At 46.8% G+C, this 20,638-nt stretch overlaps 1 protein-coding gene across 5 annotated transcripts in view; it reads right to left on the bottom strand.

The window, feature by feature from the left end:
* The window catches only part of LOC135054957 (mitogen-activated protein kinase 8), a 276,217-nt gene that overhangs the window by 19,715 nt on the left and 235,864 nt on the right, over positions 1-20,638 (bottom strand). For all 5 annotated transcript variants that reach the window (XM_063958458.1, XM_063958457.1, XM_063958459.1 and 2 more), the window contains one exon: positions 10,093-10,275. In XM_063958458.1, coding sequence (XP_063814528.1) covers positions 10,093-10,275 — 183 coding nt within the window. The remainder of the gene's footprint in view (positions 1-10,092; positions 10,276-20,638) is intronic.

The following is a 20,638-nucleotide window of genomic DNA, read 5'->3' as shown; positions in this document are numbered from 1 at the left end:
AACCTTGGGATCCAAATGTATTTGTTTAACATTTTCAGATTGAGAATGACCCATTTGGCTTCTGGATCAGAAATAGATTGGACAATCACACCTGAATGCAGTAACTTTTGGACTGCTTCTTGCAGGGCATTGGCCTTCGTCTCTATACGAGACGGGCTGGTGCAAAAAAATCTTTGAGGAGGCTGCCTCCTGAATGGGAACCCGAGATACCACCTTCTGCACCCAAGCATCTGTTGTCGACTGTTGCCATATGTGTGCAAGTCGAAGGAGTCTGTCCCCAACCCTGGAATCCTCCAGGCGGGGGCCCGTCTCTTCAGGCTGATGGTTTCTGTTCAGGCTTGGAAGCTGGCTTTTTGGTAGCCCACTGCTTCCTACCCCTGGTTTTGAACTGGGGTTGCTTAGACTCCTCCTTAGCATTTGCTTTGCCATCGAAATTGCCGAAACTTTGAACCCCTAGACTTAGGGTTGTAACTAGTAGGAAATCTGACCTTCTTCGACTAAGCTTCCGATTCTAGAATGTCTGACAATCGTTTCCCAAACAATATATTACCAATGAAAGGTAACGCTTCCAATTCCTTCTTGGATTCTGCATCTGCTTCCAAGTGCGCAGCCAAATTGCTCTACGAGCGGCTACCGTCAAAGCTGATGCTTTAGAAGCGATTGTACCCATGTTAACTGCCGCTTCTTCCAGGTATTGGGCAGATTGTCTTAAACGGCTTAAAATTATACTCTTGCTCCCTATTAGGAGAAGAGAGGTCATTCTCTAGTTCCTCTATCCATTCGCCCATTGCCTTTGCTATCCAGGCCAAAGCCATAGCAGGTCTTACCACTGTACCTGCGAGAGAAAATATATTTTCCAAGAAGCTATCTACCCTTTTGTCCATGACATCATTTAGTGAGGTAGATGACAGTGGTAAAGCAGATTTATGCACAAGTCGCAGTACATGTGCATCTACTTTTGGAGGAACTTCTCTTTTCGAACAATCCGCAGCTGGAAATGGATAATAAGAATTCCATCTTTTCGGAATCTTATACTTTTTACTGGGCGTCACCCAAGATTCTTCCATCATTTCCGTCAGCTCATCTGACGCTGGGAATTCAGCTTTAACTGCTTTTGTTTGTTTTAACACAGGTGCTTTAGACTTTGACACTGTTTTGGCTGGCTCTTCCAAAGAGAGTACTGCCTTCACAGCCTCAATAAGTTCAGCTACATCCTCTGAACTAAAACTCTGCGACTGATCATCATACGGAATATTTGAATATACTGTATCATCATCTGTTGTATCATCTTGTGTAGTCTGCCACATAGACGCATCTGTCTTAGTCTTACCTGCCCCTTGGTTGCTTGTAGAGGCTACTGGAACCAAGCCGTAGGAAGGGAGCTGCATGTATGGGTTTATAGTATAACCTAACCCTTGAGGTGGTGCTACCGGAGTTAACCTGTCCGCTATTGAAGATAAAGTCTTTGCGAACATATTCCATGGTGGCTCTGTTGGTGGTTGAACCAAATCCTGTTTTTCACTTTGCTGAAAAGCAAAACAATTCGCACACAACCCCTCATAAGTGACCAACTGGTCCATACCAATTAACCCTGTCTTACAAGATAAGCATGTTAGGGATGTAGGAGTGCTTGAAAAGTTCTCACTTTTGCCACTCACAGACATGGTAATATTCTGTTAATGACTACACAATTTGTGACTGAAAATCACCTATATATGGATATATAGAAGTGAGATCAATCTGACCACAACCGTGCACCTGATTTTAAGGTCAGAACAGGACCGACGACAAAAAAGTCAGCACACATACTAGCAGTCAGTTACATGTTAAAGCATTAAACATTGTCATACGAGAATAGAACCCCCATAAGAACTTACAAGTAAGTAGGAAAATTGTACTTCTGTTTTTAACTGGTTCTTTTCAAACATAACATGCAGAAACAACAGTAATATACAGATCTCATATGCAATATGTACTAAAATTAACAATTCAGATTAGTAGAGAGAGTTTTTAGTACTGTATACCCTTCCTCCGTAGAGCGGGATACAGGGAGACTCACCACACTTCCATATCCAAACAAATATGCTCGCAAGACGCTGAGTGGATTCAGACGCTACTGGTGTACACTGCCTTTCTGATAACTGATGCAAGACACGGACGCTCAGTAACTTACACGTGTATGCAGACGCTAAGGCCTGCGACTCGGTCTAGGCGGGATCTCTAGTGTACACAACCGCAGCGTCTAAGCTGCGACCGAGTACCTTCGTGGTAGCGTCCGAGACGGAAGTGAGGTAATTCAGTTAATGGACGGGAGACGCGTGGAAACTGGTCATGAACTTGAAGGAGGGACGGCCAGGAGAGCATCAGATTCCCCCCGTGGACTTAGACTTTAAGGATCACGGCCACAACCTAGTCCTGGCGCCTATGATCCCTAGAGCGTAGCACTGTCGCACTCAAGGTGTTCGGCGCATCAACACACTGTTTGTAGTCTCCACCAAGACAGTGCAGCTGTGTCCGGACCCCCCTAGTAAAGAGGAAATCCATAGACTTACCTTCCCCCCATGCTCCGGCCACAGCCTGGTTACGTCTGCTGGACCTGCTAGAACATCCGACACAGATGCCCGTCGAGACAGCACTGTACCGCGAAGGTAAGTGTGGTTGCGACCCGGTGGGGAGTTGTAGGAGCGACTCTTTCCCGTATGCGTTTAAGACGCTGTTAAGAAAAGTCGCTCAAAAAAATAAGATTTTACTCACCGGTATATCTATTTCTCGTAGTCCGTAGTGGATGCTGGGAACTCCGTAAGGACCATGGGGAATAGACGGGCTCCGCAGGAGACTGGGCACTCTAAAAGAAAGATTAGGTACTATCTGGTGTGCACTGGCTCCTCCCTCTATGCCCCTCCTCCAGACCTCAGTTAGGATACTGTGCCCGGAAGAGCTGACACAATAAGGAAGGATTTTGAATCCCGGGTAAGACTCATACCAGCCACACCAATCACACCGTATAACTCGTGATACTATACCCAGTTAACAGTATGAAATATAACTGAGCCTCTCAACAGATGGCTCAACAATAACCCTTTAGTTAGGCAATAACTAAATACAAGTATTGCAGACAATCCGCACTTGGGATGGACGCCCAGCATCCACTACGGACTACGAGAAATAGATTTACCGGTGAGTAAAATCTTATTTTCTCTGACGTCCTAGTGGATGCTGGGAACTCCGTAAGGACCATGGGGATTATACCAAAGCTCCCAAACGGGCGGGAGAGTGCGGATGACTCTGCAGCACCGAATGAGAGAACTCAAGGTCCTCCTCAGCCAGGGTATCAAATTTGTAGAATTTAGTGTTTGCCCCTGACCAAGTTGCAGCTCGGCAAAGTTGTAAAGCCGAGACCCCTCGGGCAGCCGCCCAAGATGAGCCCACTTTCCTCGTGGAATGGGCTGTTACTGATTTAAGATGCGGCAATCCAGCCGCAGAATGCTCCAGCTGAATTGTGCTACAAATTCAGCGAGCAATAGTCTGCTTAGAAGCAGGAGCACCTATTTTGTTGGGTGCCTACAGGATAAAAAACGAGTCAGTTTTCCTGACTCCAGCCGTCCTGGAAATATAAATTTTTAAGGCCCTGACTACGTCCAGTAACTTGGAATCTTCCAAGTCCCTAGTAGCCGCAGGCACTACAATAGGTTGGTTCAAGTGAAAAGCTGATACCACCTTAGGGAGAAACTGGGGACGAGTCCTCAATTCTGCCCTATCCATATGGAAAATCAGATAAGGGCTTTTACATGACAAAGCCGCCAATTCTGACACACGCCTGGCCGAAGCCAAGGCCAACAACATGACCACTTTCCACGTGAGATATTTCAAATCCACAGTTTTAAGTGGCTCAAACCAATGTGATTTTAAGAAACTCAACACCACGTTGAGATCCCAAGGTGCCACAGAAGGCACAAAAAAGGGGCTGAATATGTAGCACTCCCTTTACAAATGTCTGAACTCCAGGCAGTGAAGCCAGTTCTTTCTGGAAGAAAATCGACAGAGCCGAAATCTGGACCTTAATGGAACCCAAATTTAGGCCCATAGTCACTCCTGACTGTAGGAAGTGCAGAAAACGACCCAGCTGAAATTCCTCTGTTGGGGCCTTCCTGGCCTCACACCACGCAACATATTTTCGCCAAATACGGTGATAATGGTTTGCGGTTACTTCTTTCCTGGCTTTTATCAGCGTAGGAATGACTTCCTCCGGAATGCCCTTTTGCTTTAGGTTCCGGAATTCAACCGCCATGCCGTCCAACGCAGCCGCGGTAAGTCTTGGAACAGACAGGGCCCCTGCTGTAGCAGATCCTGTCTGAGCGGTAGAGGCCATATTATTTCTTGAAGTTCTGGGTAACAAGCTCTTCTTGGCCCATCCGGAACCACGAGTATCGTTCTTACTCCTCGTTTTCTTATTATTCTCAGTACCTTTGGTATGAGAGGCAGAGGAGGGAATACATAAACCGACTGGTACACCCACAGTGTCACTAGAGCGTCCACAGCTATTGCCTGAGAGTCCCTTGACCTGGCGCAATATCTAGTTTTTTGTTTAGGCGGGCTGCCATCATGTCCACCTGTGGCCTTTCCCAACGGTTTACCAACAGTTGGAAGACTTCTGGATGAAGTCCCCACTCTCCCGGGTGTCGGTCGTGTCTGCTGAGGAAGTCTGCTTCCCAGTTGTCCACTCCCGGAATGAACACTGCTGACAGTGCTAAGACGTGATTTTCCGCCCATCGGAGAATCCTTGTGGCTTCTGCCATCGCCATCCTGCTGCTTGTGCCGCCCTGTCGGTTTACATGGGCGACTGCCGTGATGTTGTCTGATTGGATCGGTACCGGCTGGTTTTGAAGCAGAGGCCTTGCCAGACTTAGGGCATTGTAAATGGCCCTCAGTTCCAGAATATTTATGTGTAGGGACGACTCCTGACTTGACCAAAGTCCTTGGAAATTTCTTCCCTGTGTGACTGCCCCCCAGCCTCGAAGGCTGGCATCCGTGGTTACCAGGACCCAGTCCTGTATGCCGAATCTGCGGCCCTCTTGAAGATGAGCACTCTGCAGCCACCACAGTAGAGATACCCTGGTCCTTGGAGACAGGGTTATCAGCCGATGCATCTGAGATGCGATTCCGACCACTTGTCCAAGAGGTCCCACTGAAAGGTTCTTGCATGGAACCTGCCGAATGGAATTTTGCTTCGTAAGAAGCTACCATTTTTCCCAGGACTCGTGTGCAGTGATGCACCGATACCTGTTTTGGTTTCAGGAGGTCTCTGACTAGAGATGACAGCTCCTTGGCTTTCTCCTGCGGGAGAAACACTTTTTTCTGTTCTGTGTCCAGAACCATCCCCAGGAACAGCAGGCGTGTGGTAGGAACCAGCTGTGACTTTGGAATGTATAGAATCCATCCGTGCTGTTGTAGCACTTCCCGAGATAGTGCTACTCCGACCAACAACTGCTCCATGGACCTAGCCTTTATAAGGAGATCGTCCAAGTACGGGATAATTAAAAACTCCCTTTTTTCGAAGGAGTATCATCATTTCTGCCATTACCTTGGTAAAGACCCTCGGTGCCGTGGACAGTCCGAACGGCAGTGTTTGAAATTGGTAATGGCAATCCTGTACCACAAATCTAAGGTACTCCTGGTGAGGATGGTAAATGGGGACATGTAGGTAAGCATCCTTGATGTCCAGGGATACCATGTAATCCCCCTCCTCCAGGCTTGCAATAACCGCCCTGAGCGATTCCATCTTGAACTTGAATTTTTTTATGTATGTGTTCAAGGACTTCAAATTTAAAATGGGTCTCACCGAACCGTCCGGTTTCGGTACCACAAACAGTGTGGAATAGTAACCCCGTCCTTGTTGAAGTAGGGGCACCTTGACTATCACCTGCTGGGAATACAGCTTGTGAATTGCCTCTAGCACAGCCTCCCTGCCTGAGGGAGTTGTCGGCAAGGCAGATTTGAGGAAACGGCGGGGGGGGAAGACGCCTCGAATTCCAGCCTGTACCCCTGAGATACTACTTGAAGGATCCAGGGATCCACCTGTGAGCGAGCCCACTGATCGCTGAAATTTTTGAGGCGGCCCCCCACCGTACCTGGCTACGCCTGTGGAGCCCCCGCGTCATGCGGTGGACTCAGAGGAAGCGGGGGAAGAATTTTGATTCTGGGAACTGGCTGACTGGTGCAGCTTTTTCCCTCTTCCCTCGTCTCTGTGCAGAAAGGAAGCGCCTTTGACCCGCTTGCTTTTCTGAAGCCGAAAGGACCGTACCTGATAATACAATGCTTTCTTAGGCTGTGAGGAAACCTGAGGTAAAAATTTTTCTTCCCAGCTGTTGCTGTGGATACGAGGTCCCAGAGACCATCCCCAAACAATTCCTCACCCTTATAAGGCTCTATGTGCCTTTTAAAGTCAGCATCACCTGTCCAGTGTCGGGTCTCTAATATCCTCCTGACAGAATGGACATTGCATTAATTCTGGATGCCAGCCGGCAAAATATCCCTCTGTGCATCCCTCATATATAAGACGACGTCTTATGTTCGCAAAATAGTATCCCTGTTTGACAGGGTTACAGACCACGCTGCAGCAGCACTATCTGCAGGTCTCAGTCTAGTACCTGAGTGTGTAAATACAGACTTCAGGATAGCCTCCTGCTTTTTATCAGCAGGTACCTTCAAAGTGGCCGTATCCTAAGACGGCAGTGCCACCTTTTTTTGACAAACGTGTGAGCGCCTTATCCACCCTAGGGGATATCTCCCAGCGTAGCTTATCCTCTGGCGGGAAAAGGTACGCCATCAGTAACTTTTTAGAAATTACCAGTTTCTTATCGGGGGAACCCACGCTTTTTCACACTTCATTCACTCATTTGATGGGGGAACAAAACACTGCCTGCTTTTTCTCCCCAAACATAAAACCCTTTTTTAGTGGTACTTGGGTTAATGTCAGAAATGTGTAACACTTTTTATTGCCGGGATCATGTAACGGATGTTCCTAGTGGATTGTGTATATGTCTCAACTTCGTCGACACTGGAGTCAGACTCCATGTCGACATCTGTGTCTGCCATCTGAGGGAGCGGGCGTTTTTGAGCCCCTGATGGCCTTTGAGACGCCTGGGCAGGCGCGGGCTGAGAAGCCGGCTGTCCCATAGCTGTTACGTCATCCAGCCTTTTATGTAAGGAGTTGACACTGACGGTTAATACCTTCCACCTATCCATCCACTCTGGTGTCGGCCCACAGGGGGCGACATCCCATTTATCGGCATCTGCTCCGCCTCCACATAAGCCTCCTCATCAAACATGTCGACACAGCCGTACCGACACACCGCACACACACAGGGAATGCTCTGACTGAGGACAGGACCCCACACAGCCCTTTGGGGAGACAGAGAGAGAGTATGCCAGCACACACCAAAGCGCTATATAATGTAGGGATAAACACTATCACTGAGTGAATTTTCCCCAATAGCTGCTTGTATAAACAATATTGCGCCTAAATTGAGTGCCCCCCCCTCTCTTTTTATCCCTTTGAGCCTGAAAACTACAGGGGAGAGCCTGGGGAGCTGTCTTCCAGCTACACTGTGAAGAGAAAATGGAGCCAGTGTGCCGAGGGAGATAGCTCCGCCCCTTTTTCGCGGACTTTTCTCCCGCTTTTTTATGGATTCTGGGAGGGGTAATTATCACATATATAGCCTCTGGGGCTATATATTGTGATTATTTTGCCAGCCAAGGTGTTTTTAATGCTGCTCAGGGCGCTCCCCCCCCAGCGCCCTGCACCCTCAGTGACCGGAGTGTGAAGTGTGTATGAGGAGCAATGGCGCACAGCTGCAGTGCTGTGCGCTACCTTGGTGAAGACTGAATTCTTCTGCCGCCGATTTTCCGGACCATCTTCATGCTTCTGGCTCTGTAAGGGGGACGGCGGCGCGGCTCCGGGAACGAACACCAAGGACGGGTCCTGCGGTCGATCCCTCTGGAGCTAATGGTGTCCAGTAGCCTAAGAAGCCCAAGCTAGCTGCAAGCAGGTAGGTTCGCTTCTTCTCCCCTTAGTCCCTCGTTGCAGTGAGCCTGTTGCCAGCAGGTCTCACTGTAAAAAAAAAACCTAACATATACTTTCTTTCTAGGAGCTCAGGAGAGCCCCTAGTGTGCATCCAGCTCGGCCGGGCACAGAAATCTAACTGAGGTCTGGAGGAGGGGCATAGAGGGAGGAGCCAGTGCACACCAGATAGTACCTAATCTTTCTTTTAGAGTGCCCAGTCTCCTGCGGAGCCCGTCTATTCCCCATGGTCCTTACGGAGTTCCCAGCATCCACTAGGACGTCAGAGAAACCATAGTAAGACTATAAAAATATCATAATAAAAGCCTCAGGCTGCTTTATTAACAGCAGCCCTGTGATCATGGTCCGGCTCCTGCCGCAACAAACAAAAAACTGATTTGACCGAGTCAGTGGATGGGATTATATGGTGAAGCCCTGATGCATCCTGGGAGGCCAGAAAGCTCGTGACCATATCGGTGCCATTTCCGCTGTTGCTCCGGCATATCCCAATGTTATCCTGTGGACCCAGCCAGAGAAATCTAAATTTTCAAAATCTCTCTGGAGTAGTGTCTACTATGTTTCCCAGCATGTTATGCAATTGTACAGGTAGGAGAAAGGGGAGCAGAGCTCAGAGAGTGGTGTTCCAAAGACTCTCTGCTCATTACATCACGTCTTGTAACTGTGGGTGACATAATAGTCACAGGACACTCTGTAGAATTATAAATCGATAGCAACTCGAAGAAAGAAACCAATATAAAGTGTTATTTATCACAAATCTTCTTATAACCCAGCAATGATTCTAGTTCTAACAAAAAGAAACAAGCAAAAAAACTAAGAGAGATTTTTCTAAACAAGATTGCTACTTCAAGCTAGATACATAAAAATAAAGCTGAATAATGCTTTAGTATCTGTGCATTTAACTTGTGGTACAGGATGACAGGTAAAAGCGCCTTGAGCGCTATTGGAGAAAGAGCGCTATATAAATAAAATTATTGAAAGGTTACAGACGTGATTTGGAATATCCAAGGCCTCAAAGATAATCAATAGGTCAAGTTAAGTGTAATTTCGAAACCACCATAAACTTGCTGAAATCCCGCAGTTCGGCACGGGTAGGCGCGCCGAGAGTGCACGTTTACCGCAGATGTAGCCACGATACATATTTGCAGATATACATCTGTATACCTGCAAGCATGCATTTAAAAGATCAAAGCTAGTATAACTAACAAGGCAATGAGTTTAGTACTCAAACTGTGTTCTATGTATCAATTACTATGATCGATTTCTGTGCCCTTACATGTGCGGACAGCTCAAGTTTTAGTCGCTGCACTTACTGTGGGATTTATAATAAGCAAATGTAACGTCCAGTCTCACAGCTAACAGATGTGGCCAACTTATACTAACCTTAACGGCTGCTCTATATGGGGTATATTAACTAATGTGCAGGTTTTCAAATGTCGAAATGTTGCCCATGGCAACCAGTTTCTATTTATCGTTTATCTAGCACCTTCTAGAAGATAATAGCTAGAATCTGATTGGGTGCTATAGGTAACATCTTCAAATTTGAAAACTTGCAGTTTAAAAATATACCCTTATATGTCCAATGTACTATGAGTTCCCAATCCATGGCAGTCTAACACCATATAGTAATACATGGTTTGGCACCAGGAAATAATGGGGCAGATGTTTTAACCTGCAGAAGGCATAAGGAAGTGATAAACCAGTGATAAATGCAAGGTGATAAATGCCAGCCAATCAACTCCTAACTGTTCATTTAAATATTGGAGCTGACTGGCTGGTGCATATATCAGGTTAATATATCTGCCCCAATGTTCTAAAAAAATGTTGAGTAGTGCTTGACCTGCATGATGCTGATACAAACATTTAAATTCCAATTCCTGTTTTCCCAAGGCAATACTGTGCAATACAGGTATTCATATACCTGACGCCACTTATGTTTGGTAATACCGTTTCCATTGCTCATGCCTTTGTGCACCTTTCCAACCCTTACAGGAAGCACAAAAAAAACCTCTTACCTTTTAATTTGTTGTGCTCAGAGTCTGCAGGAAACAGAACATCTGGGAACAGTTTCTCAAAGCTGTAGCCTGCATATTTGGGCCTGTTTTCCACATATGTCCTCACTGTAGGCTGTAGCTTCTTCATGAATTCTGGACAGGGCGTTCCCAGTTGCTCAATCACTTTGTTCCACTGATCAATATCTGAGGTTGGAGCTCAAGAAAATGTGGAAAGAAGTGGCAAGGCAAAACCAACAAACCCATGCCAGTGTGCATGCCACGATACACCAACAGCACTGAACCCGATGTACATTACAAGGCATCAGTGTTGGATACAATGCCCACTAATTCACTGTAATGTGATAAACTATCACACAGATTCACAATGGGGAAGTGTTACATACTTACACTGCATTAAGCTTACTGTTCACTCTCCTGTACAACAGTGCAGCGCACAATGAAAGGAGATCACAATAAAAGCTTAGAGAGCTACCAGTCCCTCACACTGACGCATGGTTGCCTGCAAAACTGTCAGAATGACGTGATAATGTGTATGTGCCTCTAGTAGTGTAGCTCAGTAAATGCAACTGTTCCCTTAATAACCAATCTACCCCCTAGGGTACTATGTGCTAACACGTCTGCAGGGAACACACAAACTAGAGATTAGCCGAATTTGAAAATGGAAAAAAATAACACAATCATCTTTGGTGTAATTTGTTTAGTCATCCTTTAGTCACTGACTTGTCTCTGTGATTTTGCTCCTATTAACTGGCTTTCACGTTCAAGAGTTTGTGACTGAAGTAGAAAAATAAAAAAGGTGTGCGGGGAGGGGGGGCGGGGGGCATTAACATGTAATAAAGGTTGTAAATAATCAATTGGCAACTGCAGTGAGGAATGAAAAACATTGCGCAACTTCTTACCTCTGCAACCTAAAAATGAGATTGCCAAAATATTCAGCAGCCCTGCAAAACTACTTGTAGTGGGAGTAAAAATCCACAAGGGAAAGCGATACATAAGGCAGAAGAGAGGGATGTTTTAGCTCATCAGTGACGTTGCAAGTAAAAAGTGGTTGACCAGTATTTGCAGTGTTCAGGGGAGAGGGGAAGGGGTTTTAGTACCTTTACGGACCCCAATGCATTTGGAGTTTGCATTGTAAAAGCAACTGTGCAACAGATAGAAGGTGTGGGCTCAATCCAACATACTCATTTACACACTTTTCTTAGCGTTAGAAGACACCAGTAAAACCCAACTGGGAAAGGACCCTTAAATTAATTTTCTGCCTTTAAAGCAGGTCATTCCTAACCCTTCATCTGCATAACTCCTCCCGACTGTAGCCACTAAATGCCTGAAGTTTTTCCCCATATAGGAACTTTCTTTTGTTTTGGCAACTACCCAGTTTTGTCAGCAGATAATAATAATAATAATAATAATAATAATAATATATACATTGTTTTGTAAATTATAATAAACATGAAACATAAGAGCACAAATGGTCAAAGAATAAGCGAGTGCTAAAACATAAATTTGTATATACAGTATAAACCATGGAGGTTTACCACATTGCTGGGGCTGAGCTGACATTACAATTGCAGCTGGATTAACAAAATATATATATATATATATATATATATATATATATATATAAAAGAATAGAAAGATTATTGCGCCACTTGTGTAAAACAACAGCAAATTAAGAACCAAAAGGTATAAATATATCCAAAAAATAAAAATAAATGACACTCCCTAAGGGCTATACATATATATTATATATATATATATATATATATATATATATATACACACACATACATACATACACACACACACACATACATACATACATACATATATATACACACACACACACACACACACACACACACACATATACACTGCTCAAAAAAATAAAAGGGAACACTAAAATAATACATCCTACATCTGAATTAATAAAATATTCTTATTAAATACTTTGTTCTTTACATAGATGAATGTGCTGACAACAAAATCGCACAAAAAATAAGAATTTACTTACCGATAATTCAATTTCTCGTAGTCCGTAGTGGATGCTGGGAACTCCGTAAGGACCATGGGGAATAGCGGCTCCGCAGGAGACTGGGCACAAAAGTAAAGCTTTAGGACTACCTGGTGTGCACTGGCTCCTCCCCCTATGACCCTCCTCCAAGCCTCAGTTAGGATACTGTGCCCGGACGAGCGTACACAATAAGGAAGGATTTTGAATCCCGGGTAAGACACATACCAGCCACACCAATCACACCGTATAACCTGTGATCTGAACCCAGTTAACAGCATGATAACAGAGGAGCCTCTGGAAAGATGGCTCACAACAATAATAACCCGATTTTTGTAACAATAACTATGTACAAGTATTGCAGACAATCCGCACTTGGGATGGGCGCCCAGCATCCACTACGGACTACGAGAAAAAGAATGATCGGTAAGTAAATTCTTATTTTCTCTGACGTCCTAGTGGATGCTGGGAACTCCGTAAGGACCATGGGGATTATACCAAAGCTCCCAAACAGGCGGGAGAGTGCGGATGACTCTGCAGCACCGAATGAGAGAACTCCAGGTCCTCCTCAGCCAGGGTATCAAATTTGTAGAATTTAGCAAACGTGTTTGCACTTGACCAAGTAGCTGCTCGGCAAAGTTGTAACGCCGAGACCCCTCGGGCAGCCGCCCAAGATGAGCCCACCTTCCTTGTGGAATGGGCTTTCACAGATTTTGGCTGTGGCAGGCCTGCCACAGAATGTGCAAGCTGAATTGTACTACAAATCCAACGAGCAATAGTCTGCTTAGAAGCAGGAGCACCCAGCTTGTTGGGTGCATACAGGATAAACAGCGAGTCAGATTTCCTGACTCCAGCCGTCCTGGAAACATATATTTTCAGGGCCCTGACTACGTCCAGCAACTTGGAGTCCTCCAAGTCCCTAGTAGCCGCAGGTACCACAATAGGCTGGTTCAGGTGAAACGCTGAAACCACCTTAGGGAGAAATTGAGGACGAGTCCTCAATTCTGCCCTGTCCGTATGAAAAATTAGGTAAGGGCTTTTATAGGATAAAGCCGCCAATTCTGAGATACGCCTGGCTGAAGCCAGGGCCAACAGCATTACCACTTTCCATGTGAGATATTTTAAGTCCACAGTGGTGAGTGGTTCAAACCAATGTGATTTTAGGAACCCCAAAACTACATTGAGATCCCAAGGTGCCACTGGAGGCACAAAAGGAGGTTGTATATGCAGTACCCCCTTGACAAACGTCTGAACTTCAGGAACTGAAGCCAGTTCTTTCTGGAAGAAAATCGACAGGGCCGAAATTTGAACCTTAATGGACCCTAATTTTAGGCCCATAGACAGTCCTGTTTGCAGGAAATGCAGGAAACGACCCAGTTGAAATTCCTCTGTAGGGGCCTTCCTGGCCTCGCACCACGCAACATATTTACGCCAAATACGGTGATAATGTTGTGCGGTTACATCCTTCCTGGCTTTGATCAGGGTAGGGATGACTTCATCCGGAATGCCTTTTTCCTTCAGGATCCGGCATTCAACCGCCATGCCGTTAAACGCAGCCGCGGTAAGTCTTGGAACAGACAGGGTCCCTGCTGGAGCAGATCCCTTCTTAGAGGTAGAGGCCACGGGTCCTCTGTGAGCATCTCTTGAAGTTCCGGGTACCAAGTCCTTCTTGGCCAATCCGGAGCCACGAGTATAGTCCTTACTCCTCTCCTTCTTATGATTCTCAGTACCTTGGGTATGAGAGGCAGAGGAGGGAACACATACACTGACTGGTACACCCACGGTGTTACCAGAGCGTCCACAGCTATTGCCTGAGGGTCCCTTGACCTGGCGCAATACCTGTCTAGTTTTTTGTTGAGGCGGGACGCCATCATGTCCACCTTTGGTTTTTCCCAACGGTTCACAATCATGTGGAAGACTTCTGGGTGAAGTCCCCACTCTCCCGGGTGGAGGTCGTGTCTGCTGAGGAAGTCTGCTTCCCAGTTGTCCACTCCCGGAATGAACACTGCTGACAGTGCTATCACATGATTTTCCGCCCAGCGAAGAATCCTTGCAGCTTCTGCCATTGCCCTCCTGCTTCTTGTGCCGCCCTGTCTGTTTACGTGGGCGACTGCCGTGATGTTGTCTGACTGGATCAGCACCGGCTGACCTTGAAGCAGAGGTCTTGCTAGGCTTAGAGCATTGTAGATGGCCCTTAGCTCCAGGATATTTATGTGAAGTGATGTCTCCAGGCTTGACCACAAGCCCTGGAAATTTCTTCCCTGTGTGACTGCTCCCCAGCCTCTCAGGCTGGCATCCGTGGTCACCAGGACCCAGTCCTGAATGCCGAATCTGCGGCCCTCTAGAAGATGAGCACTCTGCAACCACCACAGGAGATACACCCTTGTCCTTGGTGACAAGATTATCCGCTGATGCATCTGAAGATGCGACCCGGACCATTTGTCTAGCAGATCCCACTGGAATGTTCTTGCGTGGAATCTGCCGAATGGGATTGCTTCGTAAGAAGCCACCATCTTTCCCAGGACCCTTGTGCATTGATGCACTGAGACTTGGCCTGGTTTTAGGAGATTTCTGACTAGCTCGGATAACTCCCTGGCTTTCTCCTCCGGGAGAAACACCTTTTTCTGGACTGTGTCCAGGATCATCCCTAGGAATAGAAGGCGTGTCGTCGGGATCAGCTGCGATTTTGGAATATTGAGAATCCAACCGTGCTTCCGCAGCACTATCTGAGATAGTGCTACCCCGACTTCCAACTGTTCCCTGGATCTTGCCCTTATCAGGAGATCGTCCAAGTAAGGGATAACTAAAACTCCCTTCTTTCGAAGGAGTATCATCATTTCGGCCATTACCTTGGTAAAGACCCGGGGTGCCGTGGACAATCCAAACGGCAGCGTCTGAAACTGATAGTGACAGTTCTGTACCACAAACCTGAGGTACCCTTGGTGAGAAGGGTAAATTGGGACATGTAGGTAAGCATCTTTGATGTCCAGAGAGACCATATAGTCCCCTTCTTCCAGGTTTGCAATCACTGCTCTGAGTGACTCCATCTTGAATTTGAACCTTTGTATGTAAGTGTTCAAGGATTTTAGATTTAAAATTGGTCTCACCGAGCCGTCCGGCTTCGGTACCACAAATAGTGTGGAATAGTACCCCTTTCCCTGTTGCAGGAGGGGTACCTTGATTATCACCTGCTGGGAATACAGCTTGTGAATGGCTTGCAATACTGCCTCCCTGTCTGAGGGAGACGTCGGTAAAGCAGACTTTAGGAAACGGCGAGGGGGAGACGTCTCGAATTCCAATTTGTACCCCTGAGATACCACCTGAAGGATCCAGGGGTCCACTTGCGAGTGGGCCCACTGCGCACTGAACTTCTTGAGACGGGCCCCCACCGTGCCTGAGTCCGCTTGTAAAGCCCCAGCGTCATGCTGAGGACTTTGCGGAGGCGGGAGAGGGCTTTTGTTCCTGGGAACTGGCTGTTTGCTGCAGCCTTTTTCCTCTCCCTCTGCCACGGGGCAGAAATGAGGCGCCTTTTGCCCGCTTGCCCTTATGGGGCAGAAAGGACTGCGCCTGATAATACGGCGTCTTCTTAGGTTGAGAAGCTACCTGGGGTAAAAATGTGGATTTTCCAGCAGTTGCCGTGGCTACCAGGTCTGATAGACCTACCCCAAATAACTCCTCCCCCTTATAAGGCAATACTTCCATGTGCCTTTTAGAATCCGCATCACCTGACCACTGCAGCGTCCATAAACCTCTTCTTGCAGAAATGGACAGCGCGCTAACTCTTGATGCCAGTCGGCAAATATCCCTCTGTGCATCACGCATATATAAAAATGCATCTTTCAAATGCTCTATAGTCAGTAATATACTGTCCCTATCTAGGGTATCAATATTTTCAGTCAGGGAATCCGACCACGCCCGCACTGCACATCCAGGCTGAGGCGATTGCTGGTCGCAGTATAACACCCGTGTGAGTGTATATACATTTTAGGATATTCTCCTGCTTTCTATCGGCAGGTTCCTTTAGGGCGGCCGTATCAGGAGAGGGTAGTGCTACCTGTTTAGACAAGCGTGTGAGCGCTTTATCCACCCTAGGGGGTGTTTCCCAACGTGCCCTATCCTCTGGCGGGAAAGGGTATGATGCCAATAACCTTTTAGGAATTATCAGTTTTTTATCGGGGGAAACCCACGCCTCATCACACACTTCATTTAATTCCTCGGATACAGGAAAAACTACAGGCAGTTTTTTCTCACCAAACAGAATACCCTTTTTAGTGGTACTTGTATTATCAGAGATATGCAATACATCTTTCATTGCTTCAATCATGTAACGTGTGGCCCTACTGGAAGTCACGTTTGTCTCCTCATCATCGACACTGGAGTCAGTATCCGTGTCTGTGTCTGCCATTTGAGGTAACGGGCGTTTTAAAGCCCCTGATGGCGTTTGAGACCCCTGGACAGGCCCAAGCTGAGTTAGCCGGCTGTCTCATGTCGTCAACTGTCTTTCGTAAAGAACTGACACTGTCACGCAATTCCTTCCATAAGCTCAGCCACTCAGGTGTCGACTCCCTAGGGGGTGACAACTTTATAATAGGCAATTGTTCCGCCTCCATCTCATTTTCCTCCTCAAACATGTCGACACAATCGTACCGACACACCGCACACACACAGGGAATGCTCTGATAGAGGACAGGACCCCACTAGCCCCTTGGGGAGACAGAGGGAGAGTATGCCAGCACACACCAGAGCGCTATATATAGACAGGAATACCACTATAAAACGTGCTTTTCCCTTTATAGCTGCTGTTATTATTAGAACTGCGCCAAATTAGTGCCCCCCTCTCTTTTTTACCCTTTTCTGTAGTGCAGGACTGCAGGGGAGAGTCAGGGAGACGTCCTTCCAGCGGAGCTGTGATGGAAAATGGCGCCCGTGTGCTGAGGAGATAGGCTCCGCCCCCTTCTCGGCAGCCTTTTCTCCCGCTTTTTGGTGAATTCTGGCAGGGGTTAAAATACATCCATATAGCCCTGGGGGTTATATGTGGTGTATTTTCGCCAGCCAAGGTGTTTACATTGCTGCTCAGGGCGCCCCCCCCTAGCGCCCTGCACCCTCAGTGACCGAAGTGTGAAGTGTGCCTGAGTAACAATGGCGCACAGCTGCAGTGCTGTGCGCTACCTTGTTGAAGACTGATGTCTTCTGCCGCCGATTTTTCCGGACCTCTTCTTGCTTCTGGCTCTGTAAGGGGGCCGGCGGCGCGGCTCTGGGACCGGACTCCGAGGCTGGGCCTGTGTTCGGTCCCTCTGGAGCTAATGGTGTCCAGTAGCCTAAGAAGCGCAAGCTGGCTGCAAGCTTGGGCTTAGTCCCCTTAGTCCCTCGATGCAGTGAGCCTGTTGCCAGCAGGTCTCACTGAAAATAAAAAACCTAAACTAAAACTTTCACTAAGAAGCTCAGGAGAGCCCCTAGTGTGCACCCTTCTCGGCCGGGCACAAAAATCTAACTGAGGCTTGGAGGAGGGTCATAGGGGGAGGAGCCAGTGCACACCAGGTAGTCCTAAAGCTTTACTTTTGTGCCCAGTCTCCTGCGGAGCCGCTATTCCCCATGGTCCTTACGGAGTTCCCAGCATCCACTAGGACGTCAGAGAAATTATCAATGGAATTCAAATTTATTAACCCATGGAGGTCTGGATTTGGAGTCACCCTCAATATTAAAGTGGAAAAATACACTACAGGCTGATCCAACTTTGATGTAATGTCCTTAAAACAAGTCAAAATGAGTCTGAGTAGTGTCTGTGGCCTCTTCGTGCCTGTATGACCTCCCTACAATGCCTGGGCATGCTCCTGATGAGGTGGCGGATGGTCTCCTGAGAGATCTTCTCCCAGACCTGGACTAAAGCATCCGCCAACTCCTGGACAGTCTGTGGGTCAATGTGGCATTGGTGGATGGAGCAAGACATGATGTCCAAGATGTACTCAATTGGATTCAGGTCTGGGGAACGGGCGGGCCAGTCCATAGCATCAATGCCTTTGTCTTGCAGGAACTGCTGACACATTCCAGCCACATGAGGTCTAACATTGTCTTTGCATTTGGAGGAACCCAGGGCCAACCGCACCAGCATATGGTCTCACAAGGGGTCTGAGGATCTCATCTCGGTACCTAATGGCAGTCAGGCTACCTCTGGCAAGCACATGGAGGGCTGTGCAGCCCCCCAAAGAAATGCCACCCCACACCATTACTGACCCACTGCCAAACCGGTCATGCTGGAGGATGTTGCAGGCAGCAGAACATTCTCCTTGGCGTCTCCAGACTCTGTCACGTGCTCAGTGAGAACCTGCTTTCATCCGTGAAGAGCACAGGGCGCCAGTGGCGAATTTGCCAATCTTGGTGTTCTCTGGCAAATGCCAAACGTCCTGCACGGTGTTGGGCTGTAAGCACAACCCCCACCTGCGGGCGTTGGGTCCCCATACCACCCTCTTGGAGTCTGTTTCTGATCGTTTGAGTAGACACATGCACATTTGTGGCTTGCTGGAGGTCATTTTGCAGGGCTCTGGCAGTGCTTCTCCTGTTCCTCCGTGCACAAAGGTGGAGGTAGCAGTCCTGCTGCTGGGTTGTTGCCCTCCTACGGCCTCCTCCATGTTTCCTGATGTACTGGCCTGTCTCCTGGTAGCGCCTCCATGCTCTGGACAATACGCTGACAGACATAGCAAACCTTCTTGCCACAGCTCGCATTGATGTGCCATCCTGGATGAGCTGCACTACCTGAGCCACTTGTGTGGGTTGTAGGGAGGTCATACAGGCACGTGGAGGCCACACACACTACTGAGCCTCATTTTGACTTGTTTTAAGGCCATTACATCAAAGTTGGATCAGCCAGTAGTGTGTTTTTCCACTTTAATTTTGAGGGTGACTCCAAATCCAGACCTCCATGGGTTAATAAATTTGATTTCCATTGATAATTTTTTTGTTATTTTGTTGTCAGCACATTCAACTATGTAAAGCACAAAGTATTTAATAAGAATACAGGTTGAGTATCCCTTATCCAAAATGCTTGGGACCAGCAGTATTTTGGATATGGGATTTTTCCTTATTTTAGAATAATTGCATACCATAATGAGATATCATGGTGATGGGTCCTAAATATAAGCACAGAATGCATTTCTGTTACATATACACCTTATACACACAGCCTGAAGGTCATTTTAGCCAATATTTTTTATAACTTTGTGCATTAAGCAAAGTGTGTGTACATTCACACAATTCACTTATGTTTCATATAGACCTTATACACACAGCCTGAAGGTCATTTAATACAATATTTTGAATAACTGTGTATTTAACAAAGTTTGTGTACATTGAGCCATCAAAAAACAAAGGTTTCACTATCTCACTCCCACTCAAAAAAGTCAGTGTTTCGGAATATTCCGTATTTCGGAATATTTGGATATGGGATACTCAACCTGTATTTCATTCACTCAGATCTAGGATGTGTTATTTTAGTGTTCCCTTTATTTTTTTGAGCAGTGTATATACATACATATACGGAGAAAGGTTATCCATCATTCTTTACCAACCTCACATATAAAGAGAGGATGAGTGTAGTGTTCTCTTGGCATCTAATGCAGGTTATACAGTGGAGAATGCAGTTTTTTCAGGTTCGGGGAGCTTATTGGCCCTACCCTTGTCAATCATTTAACACAGCCTATTTTTGCTGATCTTGTTCCAAGCTACTAGACACTTGGTGCTGTGTTAGCGACGCAAATCCAGACCTCACTATCTGCTACCTAATGACAGCAACCACTGATTGCTGCCGGAAGAAAGGTAAAATGGGATTAACGTTGGGGGAGGGTAATTAGAGATAGCAGCTGCAGCTTTGCCTATTGCACAATAACTTCACATGGCACGCATATGCGTGCTCCTGATTCACAACAAATGTAATTGGAAAAAACACTCACGAGGCTGTGGGGTATAGACTGGTCCACTAGGAGCCATTGGCACTTTAAGAGTTTGAGAGTGTGGGCTGGCTCCTCCCTCTATGCCCCTCCTACCAGACTAGGAGACGACATACTTCGAGAGAAGGACTTAACACAGATAGTGGAGTGATTCATTCCAGCTCACACATACAAGGCACGTCAAGACAACTATCTTGAACTACTCAGCAACAGCTGAAAATAGGATTTTAATACCTACCGGTAAATCCTTATCTCTTAGTCCGTAGAGCAGCGTTTCCCAAACGCGGTCCTCAAGGAACACCAACAGTGCAGGTTTTAGATATATCCAGCCTTGAACACAGGTGACTTAAATAGTAGCTTAGTTATTTTGATTTAACCATCTGTGCTAAACCTGGATATCACTAAAACCTGCACTGTTGGTATGCCTTGAGGACCGTGGTTGGGAATGCCTGCCGTAGAGGATGCTGGGGACTCCAAAAAGGACCATGGGGTATAGACGGGATCCGCAGGAGACATGGGCACTTTAAGAGACTTTAAATGGGTGTGAACTGGCTCCTCCCTCTATGCCCCTCCTCCAGACCTCAGATATAGGAACTGT

This window comes from Pseudophryne corroboree, chromosome 3 (genome assembly GCF_028390025.1).
Source record: "Pseudophryne corroboree isolate aPseCor3 chromosome 3, aPseCor3.hap2, whole genome shotgun sequence".
In the NCBI taxonomy this organism is placed as follows: Eukaryota; Metazoa; Chordata; class Amphibia; order Anura; family Myobatrachidae; genus Pseudophryne; species Pseudophryne corroboree.
This window is presented reverse-complemented; position numbering and strand designations above follow the sequence as displayed.